At 48.6% G+C, this 15,979-nt stretch overlaps 1 protein-coding gene across 3 annotated transcripts in view; it reads right to left on the bottom strand.

Annotated features, from left to right (window-relative positions):
- LOC119379438 (coiled-coil domain-containing protein 125) overlaps positions 1 to 15,979 on the bottom strand; it is a 258,527-nt gene that overhangs the window by 202,731 nt on the left and 39,817 nt on the right. For all 3 annotated transcript variants that reach the window (XM_037648748.2, XM_037648749.2, XM_037648750.2), the window contains exon 2: positions 3,182 to 3,240. In XM_037648748.2, coding sequence (XP_037504676.1) covers positions 3,182 to 3,240 — 59 coding nt within the window. The remainder of the gene's footprint in view (positions 1 to 3,181; positions 3,241 to 15,979) is intronic.

Raw genomic sequence — 15,979 nt, 5'->3', positions numbered from 1 at the left:
TCCGACCCTTCGTGTAGAGTGTCCTTGCATACAGAGGAAACTCACAACAGGCTTGTTATAGCCTCGAAATTTGAAGGCACCACCCCTTTAAGGGCCATTATGTCTATATCACGAAGCTTGAGGTACATCCAAGGGATTGTGATTTGACGCTGCAAAGATGTACCTTTCATTAGAGAGAATGATTATTCAGGATACCGTTCTAGGCCACATGTTCACTCTCAATGATCAACGCATGCGGTTAAAGCGATGCCGAGTGTCACTTTATCTATCAATAGATTTCTTTAGCATAGATTCTTTGCTACATTACACGCAAGCATCATTTAGACCTGCTACATACCTTTATAAACCGGTGGAAACAACCGGTGATATGTTTACGGCGATCCTGAAGACTATTGACGAATGTAATGCATGGAATTCCAGCCGATCGGACTATTGGAATGTGCTGCACGGGTTGATGTGTCAGAGTGTGGCATTGCCGCTGCATATTCATTCGTGGGTGATAGTGTGTGAAGTATATAAACATTCTCGTGTGCCAGTGTGTCCTGTCGGAGGTATTATGACTGTGATCACCTTCACGTTAAAGTGTTCCCCTAGAACACTCCTTTAAATGGGGGCTTATGTGATGAGGTGCCGTGACGCCGCTGAGACGACGACGAAGCAGCGTCGAAAGCGCGCACTGTAGGAAGAGTGATTTGCCCATGTTGAAAGACGAACTCCCTGCCTGCGCACGTGGCGCGAGAAAAAAGAAAAAAAAAGAAAAATACACGCATATCCACGAAGTGAATGATGAGTGGGCGAAGCACTGGGGATCGTTCGGTAACCGTGAATCTCCCGTGACATTGGTCACTCACGCATGTAAATGAGTGACAACGCGTGTGTACAGCTATATACAATGTGTTTTATATTGGTCCCAACTTGTATGTCGTGTTGAGTTGTGGATTCCGTTTTTTCTTCATTAATACTGCTTTGTGGTCCATGAAATGTAGAGCCAATGGTTCTTCGATCGTATCTAGCCTGACGTTGGCGAAGACGAGGTGTATGCACGTTCCCCCGTTGGTTGTTTGTTTACAGTCATACGAAATGCATCGTAGAGCGTATCGAGACGTCATATACTGCATCTCCACTAAGTGAATGATGACGAGTGGGCGAATCTAGGTCGTAACGTCCATAATGTCTACGTCATAGTCGCCGACTAGTTAAAAGGATTTGTAATTGTAGGAGCTCCATAATGTGCACGTTGAAGTCTACGACTAGTATATAGGGTTTGTGCTTGTAGGTATCTTATATTGTTCTGTAACAATTATGATTGTTGTTCGCCTATTCTGAGCTTTTTTTTATTAACATACACACATATATTTCGACTATAGCAACGGTTTTCTAACCACCACAACAGCGGACAGTGAGCGTCGACGACAAAGCTAGGTCCTAAGGTCCATAATGTCTGCGTTGAAATGGCCGTCTTGTACAAGGGTTCATGCTTCTACGTATTTTATATTGTTCTATCGCTATTATGATTTATATTAGTCTATTGTTAAACCTTTTAGGGGACTCTATGCAAACCAGAGCTACGGACAACGACGACGAGGGAGGGACAAGGATCGGCCCTAAGCCGCTTCGCCCCTAAAAACGCCAGGACTGTCCGGAAAGCGCAGCACAGTCACAGCGAAAGCTGGAAGAGCGGCATTTCTAGAGCCGTTGTAAACTCTCTTGGGGCTACTAATACAAGCACACTATCAAGATACCCACTACGCCATAAATCATCATTTTTGTGAAGTTCGGAAGCAGCCATTATGCCATTTTTCGCCATTCTGCGGAGAACCGTGGCACCCGCTAAACACCTGTAAGTCATTATGTGCACTTTGTTGATGCTGTGCCTGATGACGATGAAGAATTATGTCAGAGCGCTTTCTAATGGGTTGGAAGCATTCAACAACCCACTCGTTGCGAAATTCGCATTGCGTGGCGCCTGGTTACAGAATTCGCGCTGAGTGACGCGTAGTTTTTATTTTACTCTTCTAGCACGCTATATTACATATGTTAATGTGGTTCCTTCCCGACACGAAGCCTGTGTAGGTTCTTTCTGCAAAGCCGTTCCAAGCAACGGCCTGACCCTCAGGTAGAATACTGGGCTCCCACGCAGAGGGCCGACGTTCGAACCCCGTTCCGTCCTAGATGTTTTTTCTTATTTCGTTTTTTTTTTCTTATTTCGCACGACAGCAGTTACGGACACCGGCGGCGGCGGCAAAAACGGCCGTTGAAATGACCTCATACTCCTCTTACACAATACTTGCCGTCGCAAAGTGGAAGACAAACACAAAGCTATACAGAGGCACATAGTACAACACTCAGTCGCAGTTCTTCAATACGAAAATGTGTCCACGAAACACAGTTTACTGTACATACATACTCACGCAACTGAAATATCCACACATAGCATCAAAGTTCGCTATGATACGCTTCGTGTGTTCTCATGCTTTCATGTTCCGATATCACTTCATCGGATATATTAGAGTACTGAGAATAAGGCAAATATAAACCCTGAACTTGAGGATTTGCGAAAAATAAGCTCCAATAAACGCCGCACTTCAGCCAGAAATATAATCTCCCAAAAACACCCCCCGAATTTGAAGAAAAATAAACTCCGAAAACACCAAGTCCTACCTAATGCTTCACGCCGGCTGCGCAAAAAGCTCGGCAAGCAGTACGTTGATACAATATCCCAGTCCAGAAGCCAAGCAGCACAAATAAAGAAAGGATTCACTGGAAGCATCGCGGGCGCAGTTATCACGACCAGACATCTCGTGCGGAATGCTGGGAGCTGTCTGGCGCAGTACGTCTGCAATTCATTGCCAGTCGAGCAAGTAGCATGTCGCCTTCGCGATAACAGCGCTATGCTTGTTTCGTAATGAGGTGAAGGGGCAGTCTCAGGGTGTGTGTACTGTTTCTTTTTGGTTATCTTTTATTTAGTGCCACGTCACTGCATACGTCATGGCGAGACTTTTGAAATCTTTAAGGTTGATACGCCATGTGGTGCCCTTCACGCGAACTAAATCGCTGATGTCCATAAAAGGTTCAGATGACCGGGATCGCAGAATTGGAGTTCTGCCATTACTACTCAAAACGTTCCCGGACAAATTCTTTTTCTTTATCACCCGGTGCAGTGCTGAGAAAGGCGGCCTACCTCATCGTCGTGTACTCCGCTGGCATCGAGGCAGCCCACGGCCACTTGAAGGGTTTCACCTGGAAGTACGTGTTCACAGTTGATACAGGTTTTAAAGTCCAAAATTGAGGGGCTTTCAAGGAGGTTTTTTCAAGGACGAAGAACAGCAAACACGATTCCAACTAGATCGTTTCCAAAACACTACGGATGGCCGTATTACACAATAAACGCACCAACCAGGCCAGAAATTTCCATTCTAAAAACACAGGGCGTGCAAACACGGACACAAGGACGAAGTCAGGACCCCACAAACGCCAACTAGCAACTGAGGAGACGCACAACGGCGGAAAAGAAAGAAGGCACGAAAACTTATCTGCGCATGCCCATACAGCAGGCGAACCTATCAATCCGACACACGTGGGGGCCTACGTGGAAGATAACTGTTAAGGCACTTGATTTCATCTTTAAGCAAGTTAATCGACGTTTGGCTCACGCATGCGCTACCACTATTCTCGATATGCCATGCCTCAATCGTCAGGCGCGTTTCTACATTTCTGTGCCGGTACAACACTGCACATTTATTGAATTTTGGCATGCGCTTACACTCTCGACAATGTAAAAATACATTAGAAGGTGAGGCTCCGGTTAGCGATCTCGTATATTCCAATAGTCTCTGGTTAATGCATCGGCCCGTCTGTCCTACGTAGAAGCGGCCGCAGCTGAATGGGACCTTATGCACCATACTTGTACGGCAATCAGTGAATTTGTTGGTGTGTTTTACGAAACAAATATCGGTCCGCTTCTTGTCTTTTACTCGCTCTGCACAGCGGCACATATCTTACCTAGCCTATTGGCAGCTGTGAAAACAACCTTAACGCCGTATCTACTTCCTACTTTCTTTAGCCTGTGCGATACGCAATGAATGTACGGAATACCTACGACACGTTTCTTCCTGTCTTTTTAGAATGAGTACTTACCAACAAGCTCAGCTCTCTGTTATCCTAAGAAATTTCCAGTTTCCTCACTTTATATTTTTAACAGGCATAAAGCTCCCAACAATAATAAAGCGGCTGCCTAAATAACTCTTCCAGTGTCGAGGTATTACTGTTTATTTCTGCCTTTTTACTTTTTTCAGCCTTTTGTGAACTTGACCAAGAAAGTAGCGATCTGCTGAAATGGTCAAGAGGGACTGATTCAAGTTCTCTTTTTTTTTTCATCATGTTGAAGTTTGGTCCTTGAATACTTTTCCTACTATCTCGAGTCGTCAAGCTTCTCCTGTTATTCAGCTTTCATATGGATGGAATTAGATACGAGTCGGCCTCGTGTTGGTATAGGCAACCACTCAGCGAATGTGGACTGTCTATGTGCAGTCAACGCCTGACCCTTTCTTATATAAACGTTCTCCTTGCTACTCAATCTGCGCAGACTGTATTTTCTTGGTATATCCCTCAACAGCTGTATACAGGGGATGCCTATTGTGGGGGTGCTATCACCTGCTGTAAAGTCGTTTGCGCCTCATGGCGCACGCGCGTTTCGTGTATTAGTCCCAGTTCGGTTTATCAGCCGCCGAGCGAGCAGTGGCACTGTGCTCGCACGGGTTAGGGTTAGCGCGGTGGCGCCGGCAGCGGAAGATTTTAGGCCGGCAGACAGACAACAGCAGCAGAAAGTCTATTTGGGGTTTGGCGGCGTGCGCAGGCGGACGTCTCCCGCGGTGGGTCCATGGGGACGATACCGCGGCTCGCTTCCCGTGGGCCCCTCGTGGTGAGTCGAACGTCGGCGACGCCGCATTCCCGGTTCATTGTGCGTGTTATGTTTTCTGTGTATTGTATTGGCATTGTAAAAGGTTATTTAGCAAGTTAACTAGCTGTGTATCAGATTCGGCTGGCAAGCTCGCCGTATGTAAAAGCAGAGGTTAATAAATGTACACGTGTTTGTTGCACGACTGTGTGAACTGTCTCCTTGCGTTCCGAAAGCGGCTCATCTTCAAACCCCACACTATACATATTATTTCATATATGCTATCGCATTTCTTTATTAACGTTATCATACGCACAATTAATGTCTGGTTAAGCTACGTATTAATGTCGGTTTTTTTATTCTAGCTATTTTTATGCCCTTGCCCAATAACAAACAGGTTATCGTCTCGCCGGCAGATCCCAAATGTTTTGTGGAGTTCTCGCAAAATATAATTATGTTCTGCCCATTTTCCCCTTTCAATTTTGTTGCATGCATCGCCAACCTGCATGATACAAATGTAAACGTTCAACGGTCTCTATGAGTGAATGCTATCCTTGTCTATCTTACCTTTGTAAATTAAGGACACCCTACTTTGTTGCCAAATGTCCGGTATGCGCCTGTCTTGTCCGATGCTTTCAAAAGTGATCCTACTTTGTTAACCCCATCTAAACCCGGGAGAGGGCGCTTTGAATTTTTTTTTTTGTTCCGCCTTCTGCAAGGTGTTCAAGAACCTCCTTTGGCTGCGTTCTCCTTCATACTCTCCGGGTAAGTCCCCTGGCTGCTCTTTTTAAACGAATCGGCCGTTACCTTTCGGACGTAACTTAGCGCCTCGTACCATTCCAATCTGTCTCCTCCTTTATTTACAATATGCCGTTGCATCGTGACAGACTTCTCACCTTGCGCGTTTATGTTACTCCAAAATGCCACAGGTGTGGCCTTTTTCTCGCGGATCTTTGATCACTTCCACTATAACCATTGCTTCCGCCAATATATGTACAACGCATTTATACAGATATATTTCCCACCTTTTGTTGACTTTGTTCGGCGCTCGCTTCACCTTTCTTGCCTGTCTATGCTCCCATGATGCTTCTCGAATTTCCTTGTTCTGCGAGTTTTCTGGCTTTTTCTTTCCTTTTGAGCCAATCGTTAGCGTCTCTTGCCTTATTTCTGCCGTCACTGCATGTAGCAGCTTACAAAGCTCCCAGTTCTTGCCCGGTATTTTGCCAACTTCTCGATCGATTCTTGTATTTATTATTTGTTGGTAATTAAATATGAGCGGCTCAACCTAGATCCTGTGTACCATTCTCCGGTCACAGGTCCCACTTCTAATGTTATCCATTTATGATCGCTTCCCAAGCCGCTCCTCGCATGTTATCACTTTTCTCAACTTGTCATAAACAGTGCTGGGCAGTATCGAAGATGCTATCTTACATACTCTTTGGGTATCTTGTATCTGTGTCGCGATACGTGTATCACTATCTGTATTTCCGATACATTGAAGAATGTATCGTGTATCTTAAGATGCAAGATAATGCGATCGCAACACCACGGTGCGAAACAATAAACTTTGGTTGAAACTCCGCTCCTCAAGCCGATATGCTCCCACTTAGCCACCAGATTAAAAGTAAAGGCAGTGACATTATATTATCTTTTCGCGAGAGTTTTCCGGCGAGGGCAGGGATGAGCTCTGAGCGTCCTTATTTAGGGCGCAGAGTCACGTGGTGGCGCTCGTGTCGTCTCTACAGGCAAACGCGCGAACGTCTACGCCCAGAGGACGTTTTGTTTTGATGGTTTTTTTTTTTAGTTGTGTCAGTGCTGTGGCACTTTGCTCTTAGCCACTGTCCTATGCCACGTACTCCAATGCACGTGGTGTCTTTTACACAAATTCTGATGCCGCTGCAGTGTCGTTATCGAAGTTTCACTTGCGTTGTGCTTCGTTGCGAAGTTTGAAGAAAGCAAGAAAAGGGGTTTGCGTCTCGTGGCTTTCACACATCGGCGATTTGAAGGACCTCGTCGATGCAAGTTTGACTTACATGCAATGAGATTGACTTATATGCAAACGAGAGTCGAACAGTAATGTCGAAAGTTGGGCGAGTTGGTGATAGTTCATGATTACATATGAAGCAGCGCACGACGACAGGCACAAAAGGAACGATAGGGACACCGCTGCACTCTCAACTGGTTTATTTCGCAGAAACACATGGTTAATATACAACAAGACTGTGTACCACGTGCTGCAATGACGTTCAGGCTACATCATACTTTCTAAAAAGCACACTTCGCAATCGCTCAAAGTTATCGATGCTTGGCTAATGCAGTAATCTTTTCTTTTTGCGATGTGGAAGGCCTCGATCACTTCCCTGGTCACTTGATCTCTGTGTCTGGAAAGTATTTCAGTCTCAGAGAACAGCGGAGAGCAGTCACACTTGTTGTATATTGACCATGTTTTTCTGCGAAATAAACCAGATGAGAGTGCAGCGGTGTCCCTATCGTTCCTTTTGTGCCTGTCGTCGTGCGCTGTTTCATATGTAATCATGAGATTCGAACAGCTATAGCATCACTGCTACCGATGCTGGATTTAATAGATCAAGCATTCACTTAATAGAAGCTATTTTGGCGTATTTTCTTTTATTTTCTTTTATTCAATGAGTTTTCTAAATCATAATTTGATTATGAGCACAAGTTCTTTCTAAGCTGTCCTTTTCCATCCCAGGCATTACTTATGTCTCTGTATAGCTTTTTTCGGGTCTGCTTGCGACAATATGTCTTCAACGTGCTGGCAAGGTAAGCTCTCAGCTTTGTTCTCACTTTAGCTGTCTGCATTATTTCTGCTACTGTGTACAGACTTATATTCTACTTAATTAAGTTTACTGTTATCTCAAGGCGACGTTAAGAACAAACACATAATAATCTGCGCGCGCTTGGAGTATACAGAAACGAAAATTCTGATTACTGCTTGGTAAAATAGCGAAATTGAGTTTTCATTATAACAACAAACTACTAGCAGCCATCTCAAAGACGTTAGCAAAGGGATTGGAGAAACGTTGTTATACAAAATGCTCCGTTTTTCTAATGAGCGTCTGAACGAGTCGGTTTACGCTATTTTACATTGGCACTGAATTTTCTGCGGTCTTACCCTAAATGCCTAATTCTCATAGCTATTAGGGCTTACCCGCAGCGGTAGTGTAGTGGTTATGGTACTTGACTGCTAACCCGTAGGTCGCGGCGGCCGCAGTTTGATGCCCGTGTGCTTAATTTACGTTTTATAATGCCACGTGGTCCAAATTTCTGGAGCCCTCCACTACGGCCTCTATCATTATCATAACGCGGTTCTGTGGGTCGTTAAATGCAACAATCGTTATTAGCTCTTGGGAGTGCCGCCTGTATCGTGTTCCTGTACTTATTCGCTGTGTTTGATGCAGAACCGCTTTTCTATTTCACTTAGGTATATTTGTTTTTCTTTTTATTCTTCTCTAGACCCTTAAGGTCGGACCCGGAACTTAAGGGTCCAGTGGTATACCTGGAGGGCAGGACCATCGTTGTCCCAAAAGTATTCAGGCGAGGATTGGCTGCATTTTCCTTGAAAAACAACGTTCTCGTAAAGAAGAACTTCTCTCCAACCCGAGCCAGCTCCCTTATCGTTGTACCTTCGGGATTGCAACCAGAAATTCTGTATGCCCTGCACGACGACCCGACGGCTGGACACCTGGGACTTTCCCGCACGCTCGCACGAGTATAGGAAAAGTACTACTGGTCGCACCTTGCCACCGACGTCACTCGCTACGTAAGGACGTGCCGAGACTGTCAGCGACGGAAAACACCACCCACAAGACCAGCAGGCTTCCTTCAGCCGATCGAGCTTCCTCGGCGACCATTCCAGCAGATCGGGGTGGACCTCCTGGAGCCGTTCCCAACGTCGACTTGCGGAAATAAATGGATCGTCGTGGCTACCGACTACCTCACGCGTTACGCCGAAACAAAAGCCCTGCCCAAAGGCAGTGCCGCTGAGGTAGCCAAGTTCTTCGTTGAGAGCATCGTCCTTCGACACGGCACCCCAGAGGTTCTCATCACCGACAGAGGTACGGCGTTTACGGCTGACCTAACTCAGGCGATCTTGGCATACAGCCACACAAGCCACCGCCGGACCACCACGTACCACCCACAGACCAACGGCCTCACCGAGCGTCTAAATAAGACCATCGCCGACATGCTGGCCATGTACGTCGACGTCGAACGCAAGACGTGGGACGCCATCCTTCCGTACGTGTCCATCGCGTACAACACGGCCGTACAGGAAACGACGCAGATGACGCCATACAAGTTGGTCTACGGACGGAGCCCGGCAACGACGCTCGACGCCATGTTACCAAACGTGACCGACGAGGAAAGCATCGACGTGACCACCTACCTACAGCGCGCCGAAGAAGCTCGACAGCTCGCCCGCCTACGGATCAAGAACCAGCAGACGAATGACAGCCGCCGCTACAACCTTCGACGACGCCACATGGAATACCAACCCGGTGACCGCGTATGAATATGGACGCCAATACGCCGACGGGGACTTAGTGAGAAGCTTCTTCGACGATACTTCGGACCGTACAGGGTACTACGACGCCTCGGCGCATTCGACTACGAGGTTGTCCCTGATGGCATTACGATCTCTCAGCGGCGCCGTGCGCGACCTGAAGTCGTCCATGTCGTGCGCCTCAAGCCATACTACGCGCGTTAGTGAATCTGAGGACTGTATTTTTACTTTATTCTTGTACTATCTTGCCTGTGCTTGTTTATTTACTTTCTTACTATATTGGTGTTATTTATTGTTGCATGCATTTGCCCCCCCCCCCCCGTTTTCTGTTGTAAGCATTGGGACGATGCTTTTTCAGATGGGGTCATTGCCACGTGCGTTTCTTATTATCACTTTCCCTGTATTCAGTTTTTGCCCACAAAGACTGTCAGGAACGCTCAGCGCAAACCGCGTCTCATTGTTCCAGAAGCTTCGCGAATATTGTAGATCGTTTTGTTAAGATTGCGCGCAAGACGCGAACACTCGAGCTTTGATGTACTCCAGCGTAACGTCGACGCGCGCGTGCGCGCGTCACGGCGACGTTACGTCAGCAAAAAACAGCCCTCTAGAGTCCGGCGTCGGCTGAACGCCGACGTACCCGACGGCTGCTGGCGCGCTCGGGCGTCGCTCGGCTCCGAATAGATCCTGCGGCATTTCGCGCCGGACGCGCCGGACTCGCACGTACAGGAACCTGCTTCGCGGGCTGTTTCGTCGGCTCCCGACAGGTGTCGCGGCGCGTTCTTCGCTTTACTGCGCGCGCGCTCCTCGAGATGCGCTCGCACCGGCCCGTTGGAGCCGCCTGGACTGTGGCGGAGACCGATTTGCGCCTGGCGTCGCCGGCTCGCTGTAACGGAACGCAACGTCCTCGCCCGTGCTCGCGTCGGAAGTCGGAGTATAACAGAGCCTTTATCCTAGACCTTGCGCGACGACCAGCGATAACGCTGGAATATTCGACGGCACATGTATAAATGCCGACCGGCTTCACCGCTTGTCAGTTGATCGACGGTCGACGCTCTGTTCGCCGCTATCATTGCATACCGCGTGTATTGCTGTAAATTAACTTTCTGTTTCTCGGCCACAAGTTCGGCCAAATAAAGAGTTTCACCTTGGACACCTCACCTGCGGTCTTCGTCGACGTCACGACCACGTGACAATATAACGCTCGCCGTTAGCTACTGAAGGATCTGCTCTTTGTGGCGTAATGGCTAGCGCCACGCGCTGTGGAGCGAGAGGTTGCTGGTTCTATTCCGCGCTTCGGATGCATTTTTCTGAATTATTTTTCTTTGGGACTTATATATATCTATATATATAGAGACTATACATATACGGTACATGACGGCGGCAGCGGGGACGGAAAAACCCAGCCGAGACTGTCCATATAATTAATATCGCAACAATAGATGGGTGAAGAAGAGAAGAACGACGCGCAGTACGGGCACGCATTTGCCGTCCATACCCTGTAAATAAACCTCTATTTTGTCCAATATTGTCCTCTTATCGTGACACATCGTTTTACTATTTGATCCCGTACACATATTCATTAGGTGGTCAACCAAAGCATGGTTACGCTCTAGGGAGCAACGCTCAAGATAACTGAGTGCCCTGGTCATGTCATTGAAGTAGGGTCAATGTACTGGCATGGCTCGACTACTTTCTAACAAACCGTCTTCAGTACGTCACTGTTAACGGTCATGACTCGCCGGAAGTAAGTGTAACATCGGGTGTACCGCAGGGCTCAGTTCTGGGACCTCTGCTGTTTTTAATATATATTAATGACCTCCCTGACTGCGTTTCTTCATCCGTTCATTTATATGCCGACGACTGTGTGCTTTACAGAGAAATACGTACCGATGATGATAGGAACATCTTGCAGACAGACTTAAATAACATTAGGAATTGGTGCGATAAATGGCTTATGAAATTAAATCCCAAAAAATGCAAGCTAATGACCGTCTCCCGCCAGTTTAATAACTCCTCAACATACAAACTGGGTGATGTTTATCTTGACCACGTGTCGTCATACCGGTACTTAGGCGTTACCATTTCTTTCAATCTAACATGGAATGCCCATATTAACGTCATCACGAACAGTGCTAACCGTACATTGGGATACATACGTCGAAATTTTAGCAACGCCCCACTTTCCTTGAAGATGCTTCTTTATAAAACCCTCGTGCGCTCGAAATTGGAGTACGCTGCTGCAATCTGGAACCCTCACCACGAAAACTTGATTAGGCACCTTGAGCTAATTCAAAATAACGCTGCACGTTTTATTCTATCGGATTATCACCGTACATCAAGCGTAACAGCAATGAAGCACCATTTGTCACTGCCACCTCTATCACTGCGTCGCAAGTACTTCCGCCTTTGCCTTTTCCATAAGACCTACCATCATCCATCACTGCGTAACGAGCTCATTACGCCTCCCACATATCGCTCCTCTCGGATCGACCACGAACACAAGGTTAAAGGTACTTTCTGCTACACAAACACATTTTCTTGCTCCTTCATACCGGTCACATCAAACGATTGGAATCAGCTACCAGGTGACATCGTTTCCATCTCTGATCACTCCCTCTTTCGTCATTCTTTATCAGTTCACCTATTTCGTGATAGCTCTCCCTAGTCATCCGATCTATTCCCCCTCCCTGCGAATTTGTCTCCACGTGTCAAGATGCCAGCGTTTTCCAGTGGATTCTTGATTTTTTCTGTGTGTGTGTTATTTCTCTTACTTTTACACTTTCTTGCTAGTACTGTATAATTTTACCACATTCACTATTTGCTTCTTGTGATTTGCTTATTTTTACGTTTCACTTTTGTTGCGTTTCATTGAGTAGAGATGTTTTTCGCTTTAGTCTTGTTCATGTATAAAATAGCACGTTTTTTTTTCGTTGTTTTGTATTTTTCATGTTGTAACCCACTCCCCTCTGTAAAGCTTCGGCGATTGAGGGTAACAAAATAAATAAATAAATAAATAAATAAATAAGTAATTTTGGCGAAATATTGTTGCAGGTTTTGATTAGCCAACCTACATTTACTACACGTCGTTCACAGTGAAAGTGCCTGAGTTTTCATCGCCTCCTTTTTCCTCGTCTCTATTTTGCTTATGTTTTGGTGGCACAAAGGTAATATCATCTACGTTTACTGTACTCGCGACTGCATCCAAAGGGTCGCACATGCAACAGAACGGTGTCCTTCTGAAGGAAAGCTAAGTACTCATCCAGGAAGACAACTGAAAAAAAGAAGCTCAAATTGTGACTGCTATGTAACGCTAAGTTTTTATATCAGGTACACCAAACTTTGAACGCATGCTGCATTCCCTAAGAAAAAGCTAAAGATTTCGATGTTCGATTTTACAACTCCCAACGTGTCTACTATACATCGTAAAACTAGCAATGAAAATGGGCAACCATAAATGAACAAAACGCACTTGTATCCTGTACGGAGCCGTCACAGCACCGGCGACATTCAGTCTATACGTATGGCGAACGCCTCCACCCTCCTCCCTGTCTCTTGCTTGTGCGGTGCGACAGGAGGTAGTTGGAAAGGGAAATTGGGGAAGCCTCGCGGGCGACTGCGAAGCATTGTGCGCTGCGCGAGCGCAGCTTTCGCACCAGACCCGGCGGCGCTGGCGACATCGCGAGGAGAAAGCATGCCAAGTGCTGATGCCGAGTGCCGAGTTTGGTCGGCTCGGTTAGCGCTCCAGCGTGCGCTCGACCTTATTTCTTTGTAACGCGCGCATGCTGTGGCGTTCGCAGCATGCGCGCGGTTGCGTGGTTCCGTCCTTGCGTGCTCGCGTCGCAGGCGTTGACCGCACCTGTACAAAGGTTTTATTTCGCTATATCTTGAGACAAAGAATGTTACAGCGAAAGGGAAATGCACAAACGAAGCAAGCAGCGATACCTGGTTTTTGCGATATTGCTTCGAAATGGGCTGCTTTCGTCACCGGCCTTAAATTTAGCTTACACAGAGATGAACATGTCTATTGTGGGCTCAGGGCCAGTAGTTGGCCGGAGCCCTCAGAGAGAACACGAAGGCGACAAGAAAATAGCTTTACTTTACGAAGGCCCGGCTGCGACTGATCTGTCTTCAGCGGCAGGGCGAGCGCGAGCACCGAGCGTCATCGCGCCCAGCCCAATAATCGTTCACTTGTTTAGATGCGAAAGCATCTTATGCTCGGGGCGGTGTCCGTTCTGCGGCTTCCACACCCATAATGCGCTCACGCCACCTCCACCGCCCCACCTCCTCGCGTGAGCGCGAGGAGGTGGGGCGGTGGAGGTGGCGTGAGCGCTGCCTCCGCTTCGTTTCTCCTCTCCCGTTTCTCTCTTTCCGCCACAGCTGTGCGCTCGTATATAATGCGGCGCGCTCTCGTTCCCTGTGGTGAAATAGTGAAGACGAGGACAGCAGCGAGGAATGCGACACGTTGCGGACAAAAATGGGGCGCGTGGTGGTGGTGGCGAAGAATAAAGGAATGTAGCGAAGCCTTTATTCAGTAATGGGTTGCGCTCTCTATAGCCTTCTAGTGGGTCGTCGCCTTTGGCTCTACGCGCTCGCGCTCTGAGTCCGTCTTTGTGCCTTGACTGTCGCCATTGCATATCGTCGCCGACTACCGTCCAATAAACGCCTCAACAAATTGGTGGAGAGTGCTGTGCTCCTATTCGATGCCCCTGGAGCTGAGATCCCGTACCCTACCAACTACCATGCCTCAAGACGCTGCTCAGCAAACGTCTCCTTCCTCAACGACCGCATGCCCCGGTGTCCCCCGCATCCGCGACCCTCCTATCTTCACCGGCGCGGATGGGACCGATGTTGAGGACTGGCTTCCGATGTACGAGCGTGTGAGCGTACCAAACAAATGGGACGAGGCAGGCAAACTCAGCAACCTGGTTTTCTACCTCGCGGGTGTGGCGGGCCTGTGGTACAACAACCACACCACCGAGTTCCCCACGTGGTCTGCTTTCAAGACCGCCATCATCGATGTCTTTGGCCGCCCTGCCGTTCGTAAACTGCAAGCCGAACAACGTTTACGTGAACGAGCTCAGCAGACCGGTGAGTCCTTTACGAGCTACATAGGAGACGTCCTGGACTTGTGCAAGAAGACTGACGCGGCCATGCCTGAGTCTGACAAGATCCGCCACGTTCTGAAAGGCATCGACGACGATGCCTTCACTATGCTGCTCGCCAAGAACCCTCGTACTGTGGCCGAGGTGATCACGCTCTGCCAAAGCTACGAGGAGCTGCGCCGGCAGCGACTGCTGACCCGTCGACCTCCATCACGCGACGCCGATCTCACAGGCTTGTCGGCCATTTCTGATCAGTCCGCCTTGCTCGCCGAGATCAAGTCCTTCGTGCGCGAGGAAATTGCCCGCCAGTTCTCCCTATTGGCCTTCCCTCACCCGCAGCATGTTGAACAGCCGTCGACCATGCTGCTGGCTCCCTTACGCCGCGCTATTCAGCAGGAAATCGCGGAGGTCATGCCGGAATACCACCAGCCCCCTCCGGCACCTGCGCCGCTCAGTTACGCGCAGGTTGTAGCCAGTTCACCCCAAGCGATTCCTGTGGCTGCCCCACTTACTTACGCCGAAGCCGTCGCCAGACCTCAAGCCTTCGAAGCGAATGGGCCGGCTGCGTTTGCCGACGCCATACCTAGGCCACCGATGCAGCCCATCATGCAGTCGTATCAGCAGACGCCTCGTCCACCGCGTCCTGCTCCATGGATGGGACCTACCCCGGCGAACCGATGGCGCACTTCTGACAACCGCCCGATCTGCTTCGCTTGTGGTTGCGCCGGTCATGTCGCCCGCTATTGCAATCGCGTGCAGCCGCCTCGTGTAGCCTCAGCCATCTCCAGCCAGTCAAGCCGCCCGTATTACGATTCACCGCCGCCTATGTCACCGTCGTCTATCCCAGCTCCATCTACCCACCGTTCGCCGTCACCACGACGCCGATCACTGTCACCGATGCGGCCACGGCCGGTCACACGTGACCAGGAAAACTAGTCGTCGCAGTCCACGAGGCAAGGGCTGCGACGCTATCGAACAGCGAAAGCCCTCAGCGAAGCCCATCAAACGTGTTAGACGTGTTTGTGGACGGTGTGCGCGCATCTGCCCTTATTGACACTGGAGCCGCCGTATCCGTTATTGACGCCAAGCTTAGCCGACTACTGCGAAAAGTGACGACGCCACTTCCCGGGCTCTCCCTCCGTACAGCAAGCGCCCAAAGTATTCACCCTACAGCGGTGTGCACAGCCCGCGTCATGATTAAGGATGCTCTGTACGCCGTCGAATTGATAATAATTCCAGCATGCTCTCACGACGTCATCCTAGGATGGGATTTTCTCTCCCACCACGACGCCGTGATTCATTGCGCACCCGCCGAAATAGAGCTCTCACCATTCTCTGATCTGACGCCGGCTGACAGTCCATCGTCTGTGAGCAATGTACTCATCAAAGAGGACACCAAATTGCCTGCATACTCGTCAACGGCCGTGTCCGTCTACTGCGCCAGTCTCTCCGACA

The sequence above is a fragment of the Rhipicephalus sanguineus genome, chromosome 1 (assembly GCF_013339695.2).
Source record: "Rhipicephalus sanguineus isolate Rsan-2018 chromosome 1, BIME_Rsan_1.4, whole genome shotgun sequence".
Classification (NCBI taxonomy): Eukaryota; Metazoa; Arthropoda; class Arachnida; order Ixodida; family Ixodidae; genus Rhipicephalus; species Rhipicephalus sanguineus.
The sequence above is the reverse complement of the archived record's forward strand: the minus strand, read 5'-3'. Positions and strand labels throughout refer to the sequence as shown.